This window comes from Channa argus, chromosome 2, assembly GCF_033026475.1.
Source record: "Channa argus isolate prfri chromosome 2, Channa argus male v1.0, whole genome shotgun sequence".
NCBI lineage: Eukaryota > Metazoa > Chordata > Actinopteri > Anabantiformes > Channidae > Channa > Channa argus.
Window position 1 is genome coordinate 15,502,525 of NC_090198.1, and position 20,153 is coordinate 15,522,677.

General features: G+C 37.9%; 1 protein-coding gene and 1 long non-coding RNA gene across 5 annotated transcripts in view; one reads left to right on the forward strand and one right to left on the reverse strand.

Moving 5' to 3' along the window:
* LOC137118899 (zinc finger protein 609-like) overlaps positions 1–20,153 on the reverse strand; it is a 69,498-nt gene that overhangs the window by 44,313 nt on the left and 5,032 nt on the right. For all 3 annotated transcript variants that reach the window (XM_067495802.1, XM_067495801.1, XM_067495804.1), the window contains exon 2: positions 3,428–4,314. In XM_067495802.1, coding sequence (XP_067351903.1) covers positions 3,428–4,186 — 759 coding nt within the window. In that variant the 5' untranslated portion in view covers positions 4,187–4,314. The remainder of the gene's footprint in view (positions 1–3,427; positions 4,315–20,153) is intronic.
* LOC137119012 (uncharacterized) overlaps positions 1,932–20,153 on the forward strand; it is a 30,328-nt gene continuing 12,106 nt past the window's right edge. For both annotated transcript variants that reach the window (XR_010913712.1, XR_010913713.1), the window contains exon 1: positions 1,932–2,208. This is a non-coding gene — a long non-coding RNA (uncharacterized lncRNA). The remainder of the gene's footprint in view (positions 2,209–20,153) is intronic.

Below are 20,153 nucleotides of genomic sequence, written 5' to 3' on the forward strand. Positions count from 1 at the left end.
GTTTAGATTACACTAGATGTGGTAAAGGTAGCTCTTTTAACTTCTGTAACTAATGCCTAGCTGCTATGTGGAAATGTATTTTCCAACAGTAATCAATTGTACTAGTGTGGCCAGTGTGTAAAAAAGAAAATAGATTCACATATGAATTCTGGACAATGAGTGCATTTACATGGACTTAAGTGACCAGGTTACAGTCAGCCATCTTAGCTGGTTTCTTCAGTGTCACGTAGTCGGGAAAGCTGGATTGTGAAATCGGGGTAGAGGATTAGAGAAACCTGCTTTGCCGAGGTACATTTCTGTTGGAGAATGCCCATATTTTGATATGTATACACATAACTAGGTTTCTAATCGACTTTCTCCAACTGTGCATGTGCCTAACAAAAGGCTGCAGGCAGAGACAAACAGCTGAGTGACAGGCTGAATCAAAAGAAAAATCTTTAACGGGGTAATCATGCTTCATTACCAATGCATGCCAATCAGAGTACCCCAGTTACTCAAGTGCTTGTAAATGCAGCCTGTTTCACACATGAATTCAGCCTCCGACACTGTCCGGAGTGGTCAATGAGATTCGTCCTCACATGAAAATCTGCTTGATATCTGTGCGTGATCAGCGTGCACAGTAGGCATAACATGATATAAAATTTTATTAGGAAACAGTGTTTTGTTTAAAGGACATCGGAGCCATGCAACTAATAAAAAAAAGTTCCAGCACTCGGATACGACAACAGTTGAGTGATAGAGACGTTAACCTTAACCTTTTACGTAATTCTCCAGAGGATTTGCCAAAGAGCAGCATGCTGCATGCACAAGCTCACACATCTCACTAGGGGCTCGAAAGATAATGTCCTGATAATTTCGGCAGCATTCCACTGACATATTCGTTTGCATATACAACCTTTCCTGACAAAGTCAGGGTAATGTCAAAATTCCAGTGCATGTCTGAAAGGAGATGTCTGGAGAATCAGGTCAGGAGGCACAATATAACTGAGAAGTATACTGTGGGAAACTGTATTGTTTAAAGCCATCCATCAAAAAACGCAGAGGCAGTCCCCTAACAGAAACATTGTAAACGCACCTATTTGCTCACTTTAAATCTTTTAACAATTCAGGACAGAGCAACAGTAAAATCTGGAGAAGATCAGGATTCTAGGGCATGTGTAAAAGTGGCTTAAAATGACTGTGTTGCTCACTGTAATTTTAGTCTTTAAATTTTATACAGATGTGTTAAAGTCAAAAAGCCATAAACAGGATAGTAGGGTGTGCATCTTGTGAACAAATATCACAAGAATGAAAAGGTTTCTTCATAAAACGTGTATTTTGTTCTTCTACTACATCCAAAATGTTTTTGTTTGAGCTAAAAAGAAAAACAGAAGAGCTAAAAATGATAAGGCTGTCATCAATTAAGTGTGTACAGGCTGGTGTGGCCAACCTCATTGGTATAAACACCAAATTTGGATCCAGCTGTATTATTACTGTTCTTGACCTCGCCTTCACCCTCTTCCTTATGTGGTGAAACATTCCAGTTTACTTGTTGAGGTAGGCATAAAGAATTGACAAAGTCCAGATGACAGAATGTTTATATGTACAGTATACTGAGGTTTTGTGACATTTAGTTGAGGGGAAAAAAACTACTCAGTTTCTAACATATCCATTAACTAGGGTTGCCAACCTGAAAGCTCGTCATCAAGCCCAATTTTGTTATGCAGCAATAAAAAGAAATACATCCTTTTGTTAATCACATTTTCAAGGATACATTTCTGCAGTTAGCTATTTGAAAACCATTGTGACCTCTTCTTTATGCAGTGAGTCACCATTTCATGTAGTTCTCCCTTAAAAGCCTTTCCATTCTAAATGCCTTCTGATTGGAAAGAGTTTCCTGAAATTTCCTTTGATAGCAGTCTGTCCAAGGGACCCTTCAGCTTGTGTTTATAACAGAGTGTTCTGGATTTAAGGATTTAAAGAGGCTGCCTCGCAGCCCATCCCCCATGCCACTTTGAGAGCAGCAGGAAAAACGACGAAGGCGTGCTTTGCACCAACTACCTCCCCCACACACTGCTCTACCAGTTATTGCTGGGGCTTGTGGGATTAGGAATGGAACACGATGACAGACAAAAACAGTCCTCAGCACCTCCCTGCTCTGCTGTCTTTTATAGAGTATGAAAAGGCTGCTATGAGGCATACAAAAGACACGGTGATAGATCGCACAAGGTAAGTGTGCATTAATTGCTAAAATGGACCTTAGTGCTGTGCCTCTATGACAATGGCAGCACTGAAATTTTGTGAACATTAAGTGGAACATGCCTTGGCATTTACTTTACTTCACAAGTGTAATGTGATGTATACAACATTCACCCACAATCATTGTAACCCCTGAAAAGTGAACTAGTAATGGATCATCTTCTTAACAGTGGCACATGTCAAAAGATGAGATACTTCACAGCAAGTGAACAGTCAGTTCACGGAGTTGATGTTTGGAATAAAATGGAACATGGGCAAGCATAAGAATGTGAGTAATTTTAACCATGGACAAATTGTAATGACTAAACAAGTGGGTCAGAGCATATCCAAAACAGCAGATCCTGGGGGGTGTTCCTAATAACATGTGTTAGTACCTTCCTATAGTGGTCCAAGGAAGGACAACCTCTGGACTGGTGTGTCATGGGTGTTTATGACTCACTGCAGAAGAGCTACTGTAGCATTAATGGTTAAAAGATTTAATGCTGTGTATAATTGCCAGATGTTAGCACACTGTGAGTCCCAGCATCCTACGTATAGTGATGTGTAGCCGCAGACTAATCAAAGGGCCTGTGATCGCCCACGTTCTAATGCCAGTGGCCTCTTTCAGCATAATAGAACAATGCACCACAACGGTTAAACGAAGATGACAAACTTCAAGTTACTGCCTTGTCCTTCTCCAGATCTAAATATGATCAAGGCCCAGCTCACAACAGAAAGGAAATGCTGTTAGGGATGACCTATTAGGCAGATTGTTTAACACTGTTGCTGATGAGTATATAGCTGACATTCTATGTCACATTCTAGTCTAACACTAAATATTGCAAGAAGGGAAAAAAACAATGGGCTATGGGCTATTTGCTGAAGCTTGTCTCAGCATCATATTTGTCAAGGGTGTCCTTCACAGTGTGGTAATAAACGAGAAAACAGCAGAGGGTCTTTATACGCATCACATGTCAGGCAGCTTCAGGAAATGGAGTGCATCTCTGAGCCTGTTGTAAGTGACAGACTATCACAAAGCACAACTTGTTGCAACATATGGATGCCAAATGACAACTGCACATCCCCAATAAAACCTGAAATTGAATGCCTTTGAGAAACAAAAATATGATCCAAGTCAAGCCCCAAAGAAACCCATGCATCATAACAAGAAAGAAAAAGAAAAAAGAAAAAAGAAAAAAAAAAAACTTACCTTTTCATTTTTCACCTTCTTTAATGTCTTGCATTCACTATTACCAATTTCCACCTCCTCTGGTTCAGTTTTTCCTGTCAATGCTTGTACTATCCCAACTGGTTCAAGTGCAATATTCCCCATTTGATTGGCTTCTGCCAAGTCTGTTGATTGTGTGTTCTCATAGGATGTATTACGACTATTCCCCAAAGCAATTTGAGCTTGAGACACAGTGTCCTTCTCTGCTGCAGATATTGTAATAACTGGCGCTCCATCAGTTTTGTCCTTCTTACCTTTTCCACCAGCCCCTTCTTTCTCTTTTTTACCACCCAGAACACCTCTAGAGGCTTTGCCCCCCTTATCCATGTTCTTCCCAGAAGTGGAATTATTACCAGTTGTTCCTGCACTCACTGCTGTGCCTGTTGGCTCCCCTTGAGTCCGTCCCGTAGTCTCTTTTTTGCCCCCATCTCCACCTGAAGCTTTGTTACTATTGTCTTTAGAGTTCTTACTGCGCTTGTATTTTGATTTACTTTCCTTGCCTTGAGACCCAGACACTGGACTAACAAACCTGATGTTTTCAGGCAACTGTGCCACTGCACTTGGTGGTGCCGCCATGCCGTCCTTTGTACCAGACATCTCAAGTTTTTCCTTCTCTAAGTCAGCGTCAAGGTCAATAATGAGATTTCCAACACCGATATCCCATTCATCCCCGCTGTCATAAGTGTCCACCGCATTAGAGTCCACACCTTTCCCGCCTGCAGTGCCACCACTTAGGGACATTTTAGTGCCAAGGGCCCAGTAATGCCTCAGTGAGGTCCAACACCCTCTCAGATGGCTGGGACTCCGGGGCAAGGGCTAGAGAATCCTCACGGTGTACTCGTTCCTGTCCCATTTAACCACATTTTGCCCTAGAAAGAAGAGAAAAGTAAAGGGTTTCATTATTCTGAGTTCAATTAATCTAATAATTTAGACTTGATGCCCTACAGCTCTGTCCTCATAGAACAGAGCATTCAATGCGTACAAAACACACAAAAAAAGTCATTTGATTATGAGCCAGTAATTCTCTTATGATCACTGCACAAACCACTATAGCAATACCCACTGGTGTCACAGCAGTGCTCCGAAACCCTCTCTTCATAATCACTTCCCACGGTTGTCATGGCAACCACGGGAAATGCAGCCTAAATCCTGCTTTGACAGCCAAGGTGGCCCCACTGTTCTGAATGACTGACTGTCTTTTCAGAAGGCACTGCTGATAGTGTCACTGTTGATAAATAAGTAGTAGCTGGCCTCACACACCCCCACATGGTTTATGAAGCTGTGCCTTTTCAACTCAAGAGCACAAAAATAATCTTGCAATAACAGGAGCCTAAAACATGAATGAACCAGTGTATGTTACACCAGTTTGTTATACTTCCTAACACAACGTTGCCCAGAGGTTATTGTGTTCTAGATATACACTTCATATTAACATTAAAAACATCAAAATCAAAATTGAACCACACTAATAGAACCCAATGTAATGTTATTTATATAAACAGAAAACGCACACATATACACACAAAATGTTTGGAATTTTGCTTCAACATCGATCAGTTGCAGTAAGTGGACATAGAATAAAGGTCAGCATCAATGAACGTCCACTTGTTTGTTGTTTGTGATCATTGTGAGTAAGTTGCCATTAAAAGTGGCCTCTAACATCCTTGACTGTGTTTACATGCACTTAATTAACCGAGGTACTCTTGGAATGGCATTTACATACATTCAAGAAATTGCATTACTGGAAATCTGTGTAAATATGCAGTAGCAGAGTAACCTGATCTCTCCTCCACCAACTGACTTTTTTTAAAAGCCTGACTTACAATTTTTTTTTAACTGTATAGTGACAGAAAACGCTGCTTTCTAACTTACTTTTTTGTGCGCGTTTAGGTTGCAGCATAGTGACAGCGCACACGCAGCTGATCCACAATGCGAACTGTATGAATTTTTAAAAAATCCTTGAGGGAAAGTGACTTATTTATGTTAGTTAAAGTTTCTTTAGACTTTAGTAAAGGCAAGGCAGCATCGCCATCTTACTGAGCCATTGTTTCAATCAGCTGCGTGTTCCTCTCCACAATTGGAGAAAGCTGATAAGAAAAAGAAAATCGACAGGTATGTACCTGGGGAAAGCAGGTAGATTTCTAGAAATCAGCTTTACCATTTGCATTACACTTAAGAAATCAGCTTTTCCAGGAAAGCTGACTATAACCCGGTTACTTAAGTCCACGTAAATGTGGTCCTAGCGGTTTGATTTTTTCACATTTGTTTCATTTCAATAGCTTATAGAATGTTAAAGTAATCAAAAAGCTACACAGTTACAAAACACCAGATAAACTGCTCGACTTAAAGCTTTGTAAAGGAAAAGGTATCAATGCACTTTATGGGTGTTCTATTTATTAAGGCCAGTGGCTTAATGCAACCACTTAATGTAACCAAATAAAAATGTGTTTATAGTGTCACACATTGGTAACAGAGGAAAAGGTACTTTTCTGAAAATCTAATCTAAAACACTCACATCTGTAGTTCTCATCTGCCCTTGCAATAACAAAGTGAACGATAAGGTAGCCTGAGCACTAAAGACTCTGGAGTGGTGGTAAGGGTGATGAGATCAATACCAACTGAAACGAAATGAATTCAGATTATTCTCTTTGTGGTGCAGACATTGGGTAAAATGTATTTGTTATATTTTAACACTGCATTATCATCTTCAATGCAGTGTTAAGCCTGTATTAAATATGGCCAACTATATATATGTCATTAGAAGGTGGACTTGAAAGGCTAATTGTATTACATGATCTTGAAGAAATTAAGTGGCAACTACACTAATTTTTCAAGCAGAAATGGTCAGGATTAGATTAGATTATAAAAGCCAAATCATGAAGCCTGTCCAATAATTGACAGCATTTAAAGAGACCGTGTTGGACCGTGTTGGCATGTTCGCTGCTTCATTGTTGTTCCTGGGATAATTACATTAATCTCTTTATAATAGAGGAATCATTAAAGAAAGAATCATTAAACATATTTGTCTTGTTAAGGTCATGCATACTAGACTCCAATCACAAGCCTAGTTATGTCTCGAGCTCAAAGCAGAACACAACAATTATATCTAACTGTTTCAGTGCATTCACATAGAGCAACAAATCCCTTGACCAGCGACAGCTGCCATTCACAGTCAATGGCATCCCAGCATAGTCACTCAGTAAACCCTGGTGTGTGGGAGGGAGAGACAAAAAGATCTCAGCGACACGGCACGAACATAATGCAAAAAGCTTAACTTTATGTAAATATGATGTGAGTTCAGGGAGAACCAATTGGCATCATTTTGATTTGAGGAGAAACTGAAGCAGAGACAGCTTACCACTCAAAACAAACCAACTAAACAAAACTAATGAAAAGCTGACCGTGGTTTCCTGATTTATAGACATTAGCTTGGTTACTTTTGCTGTAGTCTTTAAAGCTGATTTGTTGACACTGACTGACAAAGAAGTAGTCACTTTGCAATAGATACCATTAGTCAGCATTTATTAGAACAACAGTTTAAAATGGCAGCTGGGTCATTGATGCCATGCGGATTCAGTTAAGTGTCCATTCATACCCAGCAGTGACAGAAGTAAAATTGTTAGAGCATCATTTGATCACCATGCCTGCTTATTCCTCACAGATGGCTCCCCAATAGAACAACAGTCACTGGCATGTTTTGGAGGGTAGAGAGCTGCAGCTGCCCCTGTATGACTGGGTAAGCAGTTGTGAGGTCTAATTTGTTCAACACCTCCACAAAAGAGAGGTTGTAACTCTATCGGCAGTTGACCTACTGTACTGACCTTAGATGGAACTGCAGCGCAAGCCCCTTTTGAAAAAGAGCCACTGAGGAAATGTCCCAGTGAGTGCCCCGTTGAGCGAAAGGCATGCAGGCTGTGCAACTCCCAGAGTGCTTGTCCTTTTTTCACAGATCCAGTTTCATTCAGCTATCTATCACAGGGGCCACATAAGGGTGATTCTGCCTCGATAGCACGGGAAAAAGACAGGGAAATGTGATTTCTGGACGATTGGCTGTAGGACACCAATCAGACCGGCTATAGTGTTGTTTTCTACACGTGACTGTTAGGAACACCATCTGTGCATAACACATTAGATTATGAGGTTTGTCTATAAACAAAGTTCAAAAAAATCATCTCCATTCAAACTCAAACTACAATGTGGGGCTTATTTAGAGATTTATACTTACGGTTTATATGTGACGGATGTTTGGATCAAGAGAGGGTGCCAAGAAAACAACAGGTGCAAGGGGAAATACATACGACTCCTACTGCTTTATAACTGCCAAAATATAACTGAAATTTTTAGTACCACAAATGCAGGCAGTTATCTAAAAACGTTGAGTTCAGGAGATATAAATATAATCTAGTTTTTCTCTCTGATGATAAAAAAAGAAAAGGATGTAATGCATACCATATGTTTCAATTCATCTGTGTCAGAATTAAGAAGAGGTCATTTCAGTTTGAATTGCACAGATAAAAATAGCTTCTCAGCTTAGACATAAATGACATATGCCCTGAAATTAGGCATGTATGCACATGAACATTTCACAGTATGATAGTTGTGGTTAGAACTATTTCTGTATATGCTTCTGCCACAATAATTACTGAGGATGAAAGCATTCGAAATGGATACAAATGTAGGTTAAGCTGCAAAAGAGTAGCTGTAACTACTTACATGACAGAAATTTGTGTTTTATTTCATTCTTATTCAGATTTTACCTTCATTTAAATCAATAAACAATGTGAGCATTTATTTTATGATTATAGATGTGTATCATCTGCCATGCTCCTAGGTCCAATCCTTTGTTTGTTCATGTTGGTGCTATAATTGGAATCATAACCATTTACACCATGTCAAGATGTATTTTGTTCAACTGGGGTATATATAGTCATAATGATTATTGCCTCACCTCTGCTCCAAGTGTCATTAAGACCTGAAAGATGCTTCTCCAAAGTCATTCTAAATTGTAGGCATATAGGGAAGAAACTAGTTTACTATAGCTCACATACAAGAGTTTATATCTCTCCTCAATTACATGCCCTGCATATCAGTCGTTCTGTGCATCAAACAAGCACTGACTATCTCCGCTGCTCTGGTTGAGCAGCGGAGATATACACATCAGCACTTGCAGCGGGTGAAAATGTGGTGTGTGAAGAAGCAGTACCACAGGTCCTTTGTCCCTGCTGTCATCAGGTTCCTAAATCTTCACCATGCAAACTCAAATAACAAAAATGAATAAAGACTAATTCTAGCATGATTGCACACCTTAAGGGTTTTTAATCAATTTAATGTCATTATTGCACTTCTGTTTTTGCTCTCTCACCTGCCTTGTACATTGTTCTTTTTTTGTTAAGCTATTGCAACACTCAAATTATAAAAAAAAACAAAAAAAAACAGTCTTATTACATTACTAATCTCCGTATTGAACTGCATTTATCAGTTTAATTAGACTATAAGACCATCAATGGCAGTAGTGAGTACATTACTGATTTTTGCCAGATTTTCTTGGAACAAAGACGACACTACATTTGCAAGCTAATCTCTGAGATTTGTGCTTTATTAATCATGTCATCAAACATCCTGGTTTAATTTTGCAAAAGACATTTTTAAATGTTGAGGAATCAGTGGTTAGCGTTCTAAACATGTGGCTGGTTTACATTCACCTGATCTATTTCAGTAAAGCACACAGCTGCTCACATAGCTGCACACAAAAATGCTATTTCTCACATAGCATTTTTTTCTGATACTTTATTTAATCCTATGGGAAACTGGTGAACTAGATGATATAACAGTTCACCAGGTTTTTTTTGGTCACTTAACTGTATGGCTTCTCTCCGTATTTTCCCATTCCTCCTTCCCAACATAAAACACTTGTTCGTTGTTGGTTACAAAGTCATGTGTGTGCTACAACTACAATGTACACCCTTTTCTCCGCTGGTCGTTCAAAAGGCATGTTCATATCCAGAGAGTCACACTGTAACTTCCACATAATTGAGTTTATTACCAAAACAGAAATGCACCCATTCAACCTAGGTGATCCAGGAATCAGGAATCTGGGGGCAAGCCGGCATCTTATTCAGTAAATATGTCAATAACAGGAAGTCACATACACCAGCTACAGTAAGTGTCATCTCACTGGAACTTACTTGAATAATGATTTGGTTGGTGGTTCACACATTTTATTGAAATCATTATATTCAACTTAAATTTAAAACTAAATCACTTTTGGTTGAGTCTCCCTAAAAACACAAAACTGTTTAATTTACAGGATTATCAATATTGGCAAATGGCTGAAGCAGCTTTCTGCATCTTTTGGAACGTCAGCTGTACGATTTAAACCAGCAGTAGCTAAACAAATGTGAAATATGCAGGTTGCTCCTGGGCTCTGGTGTGCAGGAAAAACCTCACAACGCTGCCTCAAACTTTCTTAAAGGCTGTTAGGTCGAGAGACGATACAGCAATTGCGACAGAAAAAACGATTTCTTCTTTTTTAAAAGCCAGCAGTTATGAGTATTTTGAATGCTATGTTATTTCTCAAGTCGAGACAACATCTAAACTAAGACGGACGAACACCACACAAAGGCTTTTGTGATCTGATCACAGTTCATAAATGGTAACTGCCAAATCACTACTTTATGCTTGCAATGATCTTATCAGCAAATACATCTCTTTCCATACAATAATAGCATAGTTATGAAAGAAACTTAAATTTAAAGATAGCCCTTGGCTAAGTGTTAAGAAAGCACCTATTAACTAACTAGGTCTGTATGTACCAGTGAGTTTTTATTAAACCTGGGTCCTACTGTCCAAGGCAAAAAAATCTGTGTGTAATCTCACTTACCGTTGCTATTTAATATTTCTTTGCTTAAGCTCTATGCTTAAGTAAGGGAAAATGTCACACATATTAACTGCATGTCAAATAAGGATTTACCTTAGGCTCAATAATGGCTCAGCAAAGAAATGTAATGCCCTTATGTCCTTGAGAACACCAGACTGAGTGAAAACTGTACCAAAATCGTTCTTAAGTCACTGCTTTAAGGGATACAAATCAAAAACAGGCAGTGTCTGACTGTTTTGACTGCACCATATTTTGAAATCACTCAAAACTGAATGTAGCTAGAGAGTTCATCTCCCTTTCATTACGATATAAATGGATTAAATGAAACAAAAACTCTCAAGGTTTAACTGTGTGCCAGATGAAGGTAGCTCTAAACTAATCATATTAAGTTAAACATCACAAGTGAGTTATTAAAAGTAAATCATTTGCCTCACATTAATCAAAACTACATTAAGTGCATTTATGTTATTTCATGGTGGAAATGTTTGCCAAAGTAAACAACCCTTATTCATGCAATTTAATAAAGTGTTAACAAGTGCTTGCCACAAAGAACAGTAGTTCACATATTGACCAAATAATAATAATAATTTTTAAAACACAAATAAACATGGAATGATAGTGGTAACCACTCTACACTGACAATTCAACTCGCATGTGAGTACAAATAAATTGTTGTGGCTTGTTTGTGGCAAGAGCTGTGTGTAAGAAAATCCCAATCTTAAAACACTGACAAGGTGCCAGATTGATTTTTGCAACCTGTGGTCAAAGTGGACTTGAGCAGAAACAAGAGCAACTCTATTAATATGCTCAGCCATTCCACTCGGCCATGATTACTCAATTACAAATGCCAGTCACTGGGATTCTCAAAACACTTTTAATTATCTCTGCTCTCTTCATTCTATAATTGAGACACTGTCACAATGCAAGTCAATACAGTAACATCAACAGCTGCAACATCTACTGTGGCACACTTGTTTTTATTTCTCGTCACTTGTAAAGCAGGGTCACTGAGTGCAGGTTATTCCATCTATTAATGAAGACTTTTGGTTAAATGAGAATGCTTAAATACCAATATGACATGTTAATATAGCTGGGCTTGCTTTGGGCTTGAACAATATATAGTCTCATGAGTTTCATTAATAACATTTGCTTCTGGTCATGTTCACTTAATACTAACATCAAGGTTTACACCTACTCAAAGCCTAAACCAGATGCTTCATTGTTTGATCTGTTCAGAAATATTTCTTTAATCAAGGTACTTGCAGTTGGTTGCACAACTACAGTGCAGAGTACTAGAACAAATTCACTGTTAAGAATATCAAACTAATTAGAATAAAGACATTCTTGTAAAGGTTGCCTATAAACATTTACGTTTATCTGGACAATAACAGTATAGGGTGAAATGTACCTATCACCGTTTCCCACAGAATAAAGTGGCATTATTTTCAGGCATTTTGTTTGGCCAAGAGTCAAAAATTCATTTAATTTATAATTATCTGTGATAAGGTGAAGCATCAGATCCACATATTTCAGAGGTTTGAACATCAGTTGGACAATATTGCATTTGCACTGGTTTAATCTGCATAACAATGCAACATCATACTATATTTGGCATCTAAATAGTAAAGATAGTGAAACCAGGAAGCAGTAATGACTCCTGCTTTAATGTCAGATATTATCAATGAAATAGCAACTCAATGACTTATGATCCATTTGTGCTCCATAGCATGCGCTACAACAAAACGAAGCGAAGACGAGCATGTGATGTTTATTAAATACTAAAAAGGCAACAACTTTAATATTATGGAGATTATGCCAGGTAGATTTCTTCCCAAGAACACCTATTTTTGTGTATGTGTATGTGACATGTATACACGTAAAAAGGTTTCTAATCAGCTTTCTTTAACAGGGCATGTGCATAAAAAAAGGCAATAGGCAGGAGAAGCAGCACACTCAAAAAATATCAGACAGTACCTTTTAGAAAAAGATGGATAGAAAAAGGCCTTCGTTTGTTTGCAATAATGAATGCTGATGTCTGCAAGCTGCATTCCCCGATAAGTCACTGTTCAGCCATGTTGTCATAAATATAATTATCGCAAATTTCCTTGAAATATTGTGATATAATTTTAAGACTATATCGCTAAACCCCTAGTTAAAATATTACAGAAAATATTGACTTCTCCTTTACAGTTACAACCACGTTACACCCCAGATGTTTTGCCAATTGTAATAGCCATTCTATATTTACAGAATGTAAACACCGTCATTGCACAGTGCTAAACTAATTATCTGGTTATACTATACTAACAAAACCACAAAACAAAACTTATTTCCTCTTCCCCTTTTCTCTCCTCTACTGACACCTAATTTAAGCTATTGCTCATTTGCTTCCTGGTTAAAAATAATAGTGGGAGAAACAAGTTCAATTAATATGTTATGTAAATGTAGCTTGCTTTTTTACCTAAGTAAAAACCTAACTGACTGACAAAGGGGAATGGAAGAGCTGTTTAAGGATGAGGCCTGAGGCTACAGAGCAGTCAGTCAGTTGTTTAACAGTGCTGTGTGTGTGTGTGTGTGTGTGTGTGTGTGTAGAATAGACAGTATTTTCTTTCAGTCTTCTGTGTATTATTCATTACATGCATTCCTGCACAGGCACACTGCTTGGCAAGATTCCAGCAAATTCTTACTGAAAATTGAAATATCCACTTGTAAACAATGCATTTATCAAGCTAATGATACAACCTTTGTGGACATTTCAAACTAGTTTTATCCACGCAGAATATTTTATTAAGCAACTATATTATACATGACTGACCCATTGGCTAATAAAGTACATACACACAACAATGGTGTCACTGCTCCTGTAAAGTCAGGCATCTAACTGTGAGAAGACAACGGGCCACTGCTAAGTGACTAATATACTCTGCTACTGTTTGCACTGTGGACAGTTGAGGTATTCCCATATGAATGTCTAACTAGAGAGAGGGCATGGACAACCATTAACCTCAAATAACTGCCTGTCCCTCTTCCAGCAGCTGCTTAACAGAGACACAGTCAACAAGCGAGGCTTCAAATGCCATTGTCACTCTCACATGCTAGCTTTCCAGAATCAATTACAGTAGTTATCTGTTCCTGAGAAATGCAAGTGTCACATTCAAACATAGTATCAGTATCAGGCATAAGCACAAACATTTAGTTTACTAAATGTAAATACTGAAAAAATACTAAAGCTTACTAACACTTAGATGCTGATCAAGTACTTTTACTATATTATGTTAAATACAGCTTGTTAATTTCACCTGATATAGCTAAAGTTTGGTTCCTAAAAATGTGAAAGTAGACAACATCTGACAGTTGCACATTGTATCAATGCCAGCAGTTGAACTGCTGGAAAGTGCAAGAAAAGAAAAGGGAAGCCTGCTACATTTCAGTGATCAACCCAGACTTGTGTACTTTCATGTTTTCATATTTAGTTTCTCCTCAAATACAGCATGACTATTGCGTTTTAGATGTTTGCGTGCTAGATGTTTGCATCAACCTTTTCACCAATGATGACTAACTGAAGTCTTTTTTTTGTTTTTTACATCGTCTTAAACTCCTAGACCTAGTCTGTTGCTGTACACAAAGGACAGTTTCCCTCATACCACAGGGGTCCTTGGAGAGAAAGACAGACTAGTTTCCTTTATGGTCTACTTTGGACCATAATTAAGCTTAAAAATGAAAAACAACACCTAATGTTAGTTAATTCAGACATCTGGCAGCCTCGTTCACACATTTGCTGCCACCCTGACCAGTTGGAGATCCATTAAAAGAAAAACAAGGTGTGCATCCACCTTCAAAAAACACAAATCAACGAAGTCAGAGGTAAGGTGCTCTAAAAGTAAAAAGACCATTAACTTACTTGCTTCTCCCTTTAATTTTTACTAACATTAACTCAGTTATCAATCTGCATCTCCTATTCCACACACCTGTCCGTCTTCTTTTCCTCTAACAATAAATCATATTTTAGAATGGCTGCCAAATTAAAATACAAAGCAAACAGGTAGATTGTCAGACTTCATATGCTCCCTTTCATACTAGCAGCTAATCCATTTTCTCTGGCAGATTACAATTAGGTACAAGTAAATCCTAAATGAGCCATGCATTGTGTGTGTCAAAGATCCTACATATTCATATTTATTTTAATACATAACATTCTTGGAAGATCCAATTGTTTCATTATTATACTAATATGACTAAGGCTGAATTGAAGTGTTTGGGTCCTCATGTAGTAGACAGCATTGGAACTGATTTATTGTAACCTAGGCGTTAACCCCTAGATTGTTGCGGCAATGCTAGTTCACCAGAAGCGTGTGTTGTATTTTACAAGGCCATGTCATGCATCTCACACACACAAAATATTTAGCTTTGCCTCACATTTATATTTACTGAATGTGGTTGGAAAAGGAACTGATTTTCAAGGTCAAGCTGACATTTGTCAAATATTACTGAAAAGAAACAAGTGTTCTTCTGTGTTCAACTTCTCTAGCAACATACACAACCAACTAGGGCTGTGTCATATCGTATCAAGATAATTTTCCTCCCCAAGTGAGGAATGTGGTCATGTCACAATACTAAAACAGTTGTATAATGAGATTTTTGCATATGTGCCATAATGTGACATGTTATGGTACTGTGAATATTTTCATTAATATTGTTGCAAAAATATTATAAATAATCTAGTTTTAAGTTCTACTGCCAAGACTGGAAAAATGTTAAACACAAAGCATAACACACTGTTTGAGCACAATTGTTGTCTCCAATTAGCCTATATAGCCTGCACTGCCTTGAACATAGATACCACAACATCTTAACAAAGAGGCATACATTTGCCTTAAGCTGTTGAGTAAAACATTAGCCACCCATACTTTTCCAAACCAGTCAGGTCAGTCCAGTTCACTTGTGTTAAAGTAATAAAATTATTTCTCTGTTTGGACGAATGTTGACAATCCAGATGTTTTTATAATGTGCAGTAAGCGATGGCAGTGGCAGGCAAGCTAGAGAAATCAATGTATGCTGCCTGCAGCTACACAGTGCGATCTGTTCAGCATCATTGTGTTTCATTAACTACATTCTCTGGTCACATTGTAAAGCTTTTATTATGATACTGTACTCCTGAGATTGACATGCATTTCTAATTTTGTGTTATCTACAGATTTAAATTCATCAGTTGTAAAGATAGCAAATAACTCTGTCTCCAAATATAAATTTATGACCCACACAAGTTAATCCCATTCCATCATGTCAGATTCATGGGAAAATGAACAGGGACAGATAATGACTTCCTGAAGTCTGATCAAATCTGTAATTTGCCACTTGTGTCTTATTTGATTATAACAAGCAACAAACAAGGCATGTCTAAAAAAGGTTTGGGCTTGCAAGGTTGCCAGATTTTTGTATGAATAATCAAAATTGCAGTGGCTATTGGGCATTCATAGGCTACATGAAAGATATAGATTATTAACCTATCTCGTGATCATTTACTTAATTAATTACCATTGGCAACATTTGTGTTTTCTGACCCAAAACGCCCCCCCCCCACCCGAAAAAAAAAAGCAAAAACAAAATTTAAAAATAATTATCAGGACAATGTCATTTATTCACCGTTTGATTAAATCAATTAAATGACTCGTTACAGCTGTAGCTTGTGCTCAGTGACAGCGTCAGCAAACTGCATCTTGGTTTGTCAGTGATGTGGCTAATTACTTGACATCATTTAAATGTATCTTGCCATTCTCAACAAAACACAACAGCAGTGCTCCCATTTGCCTAGTCGCAAGAATTAATGCCAAGGACAGAGGGACCATAAAGACTAACCAGACTACACAAAATGGTTGACAGTGGTCCAAATGTGGTTGCCAAGGGCAACTGGCCAACCATTACTGTCAAATATTAAGGCCCCTAATACAATTTACTCTAACTACATGCCAAAAGCGACTATTGTGACTGTTTGGAACTGGTAGATTTAATGGAGATATTTAAGACTTGAAGTTCTATACACCTGCAAAACAATAATATATTCAGTAACCAATTTCTCTGGTAATGTTTCCACTATTAGACATCTCAAAACAAAAAACGCCTAATATACTAGCTCCACAATATTATTGTTTTGTCCTGGAGAATCACACTACTAAAGCCTGCAAAGATCCCAGTCAATTCCTTATCGATGCACAATAAAATTAACGGGCCATGAACACTGCAAGACTGAAATCACAAAACTTCAGTGATCTCTAAGGTGAAGCTTCAAAGTAAGACAAAGATAACAATTCTGTATCCTTTTCCACATTATATGTTTCCAACATCAACATAAGTTTGTACAGAAAAATAATTAATAACTGCTTTCAAAAATGTTTACAATTTAGTCATTTGTGTATGCTCTGTTATTTACTGGTCAATATTATGTGTCTCATCTGTGTAAGACAAGTTTCTCCTAATTTTTCAGATGAAAGTGGATTCTGCTGTATGATTAGGGCACACTGCCTCACAATCACCCACTCACTGCCACCACATACAGTATTGATGTGCTCTGAGGAAATCCCACACAGCACATATTCATAGACTTTTCATGCTCTACACTAAGCTCGAAGTGAAAAATGTCGCTTTTTAAAAGACAGTGACATCCCTACAGCTTAAAAAAACAAATCAAGCTGATAGCATCTGAGGACACTAGACTTAACTGGTTTGATTATCCAAGTAATGGACTACATCTACTGTAGAGCAGATTTAAAAGATAACAATTTCATACCACTTTCTTTACATTCAATCAGCCATTCATACCATCTGTAACGTGCAGTGGAAAGATCACCAGTGCAAAGAAAAAGTGAAGCAAGAGTTATATATGATGTCGTTTTGCTTATTAGTGGATGAACAAAGACAGCACTAAAAGCACACTGGAAATCATTCTAATGCAAATTGACAGAGCTTTGTTATAACAGCAACAAAACCAATTAAATTGATCATTTATGTTGCTTTCCTTACCAAGAACACAGACGATGATAATCCAAACCCAAGGCAAATGAGACTGCTTTCTGCAGCACTCAAGACCATGCTGCGCCACAAAAGCTGACAATTTCTTTATAGCTTATGTGGGGGAGAGTGGAGTGTAACCTGGGCTCACATCCCAGGAGAAGATGGATCACCAGTCTCTGGCAAAGTAGCAACTGTTCAACAAGCACTCAAAGTGTGCTCTTTTCTGCTGCAATTGGCAATTCACTTGTAAGAAATCCAATCAATGCTATAAAAAAAAAAAACTAAAGCAGAGTTGCATGTAGGGCGACACCAATCGCTTTTTGGTATCGATTAAATAATAGATAACTATAGATTATTTTCCAATTAAGGTCTTTATTTTTACAATTAATAAATAAATGTTTTTACTCAAAATAAAAAAAAATCAATCATTTATATTTCATCAATCATCTTATCTTCTCTTTAAACAAACAAATATGAAAAAGTATGCACTGCAGGGCATAATTCAAACCTTTTACTGACCTATGGAAATGTCTATATAGAATACACAGTAAACAGTTCAGTTTACTTTAGTTTAAATACTATAACAGCTAATATATCAGTTTAACTTTTTAAAAATTCATATTCATATTATCAGTAGATTTCCAGATCACTTCATAATAGCCCACCTATTACTTTAGCCTATTTCTGCATCTATGTCTTCAGAGCTGGATGGTGAGAAATCAGGAGCATAACAAATTGTTATACCAGCTAGAACAGAATCTGATATTAAGATTGATTAATTAGCTGCTAACGGCATGTTATGAAACTTTTTTTTTTTTTTTTATTACCCTACATTTGTTTCCCTACAGCTGAAATTAACACTTTTCTGCCCGTTACGGATCCTTTAATGACTGTTTTGATCATTTCCTCTTATAGATTGTTAATTTGTGGAGCGTTTTTATAGCTGCTCCTTGAATGAGCACGGATGTTGTTCAGTCGAGTTAAGGAGTAACTTTGACTTTACCTGAGCGGTCTGCTCCCTCTCTGCTGCCTACAGGGACACTTGGCTGAGCTCCGCCCTCACTCATCCACAGAGGGCAGAAGCTGATCTAATCTCTGTGGGGTCTTGAAAAATTCCTATCCCGTGATTAGAGAACACAAATATTTATAATTTAGTGCTCTAGTTAACCATTAACAACTAAATGTGTGCACTATCAGGTAACCTTTTTATTGTCCAAAATTCTCCATCTTTGTTTCGCTGGGGCAAAGGAATATAATTAATTTAGAGCCCTGGTTGAAGCACATCGACTAACGCTATATAAATATACGTATTTTCGTAATTGACGTGAATTACATCATCACACTGCCCCACCCCTAGTTGCATGTTTGTTGATGCCTAATACAACCTACAGCTCAAATGACAACTATCATATGCAGTCAACTTGACAATGTTCTCAAATATCAAGAGTTCAGAGTAATTTATTTGGTAGACCATACAAAATAATAACTTTGCCAGAAGTGTCCTATGCTTTTTCATAGTACAGAGGCATCCATACAGTGCACAGAAAAAGCAATATAGTGATATTTCATGTCACTATAATAAAGCATGATCTGTGAGAAATACATCCTACTGTGCCTTTACATTTTAAGAACCAAACAAACTGCAACAAGCAGTGTTAAATAATAATGTTTCATTAATTAACACTTAGTTTGGTAACTTTGAGTGACAGGAACTGGTCGTAGTAACAATACTGTGCTACTAGATGTGTTTCTGCAACAAATAAACTGTTAACTCAACACTGCTTTTAAACCTAGAATTTTTTCTGTTGGAGATGAACAAGTCCTGTCCAGCCTTGCACTCACAACTGCTTCGTACAGTGCATCCAGAAAGTATTCACAGCGCTTAACTTTTTCCACATTTTGTTATGTTACAGCTTTATTTCAAAATGGATCAAATTAATTATTTTCCTCAACATTCTACAATACCCCATAATGACAAAGTGAAAGACATTTGTTTGAAATGTACGCAAATTTCTTAAGAAAAAAAACTATTTGTACAAAAATACATGGCCTTTGCCATGACACTAGAAATTGAGCCTTGTTGCATCCTGTTTCCGCTGATCATCCTTGAGATGTTTCTACAACTTGATTGGAGATGATTTGGAAAAGCATACACCTGTTCAGGTCCAACACTTAACAGTGCATGTCAGAGCACAAACCAAGCCATGAAGTCCAAGAAATTGTCTGTAGACCGCCGAGACAGAATTGTATCGAGGCACAGATGTGGGGAAGGGTACAGAAAATCACTGCAGAATTGAAGGCCCCAATGAGCACAATGGCCTCTAAATTGAAGCTGTTTGGAACCACCAGGACGCTACCTAGAGCCGGCCGGCCCGGCCAAACTGAGCAATGGAGAGGGAAGGGCCTTAGTCAGAGAGGTGACCAAGAAGCTGATGGTCACTCTGAAAGAGCTCTAGTATTTCTCTGGAGATAGAGGAGAACCTTACAAAAGAGCAACCATCAGGCCTGTAGGGTAGAGTGGACAGATGGAAACCACTCTTCAGTAAAAGGCACATGACAGCCCACCTAAAGGACTCTCAGTCCATGAGAAACAAAATACTCAAAGAAACAAAGATTGAAGTCTTTTGCTTGAATGCCAAATGTCATGTCTGGAGGAAACCAGGCACCTCTCACCACCTGGCCAATACCACCCTACTGTTCCAAAGCGCTCTGGATGGGAGTGTCTCAGACTGGATTGACAGTTCATCTCTTCAACAACTCTGTGAATGTCCTTGAGTGGCCTAGTCAGATCCCAGACTTTAACCCAATTGAACATCTCTGGAG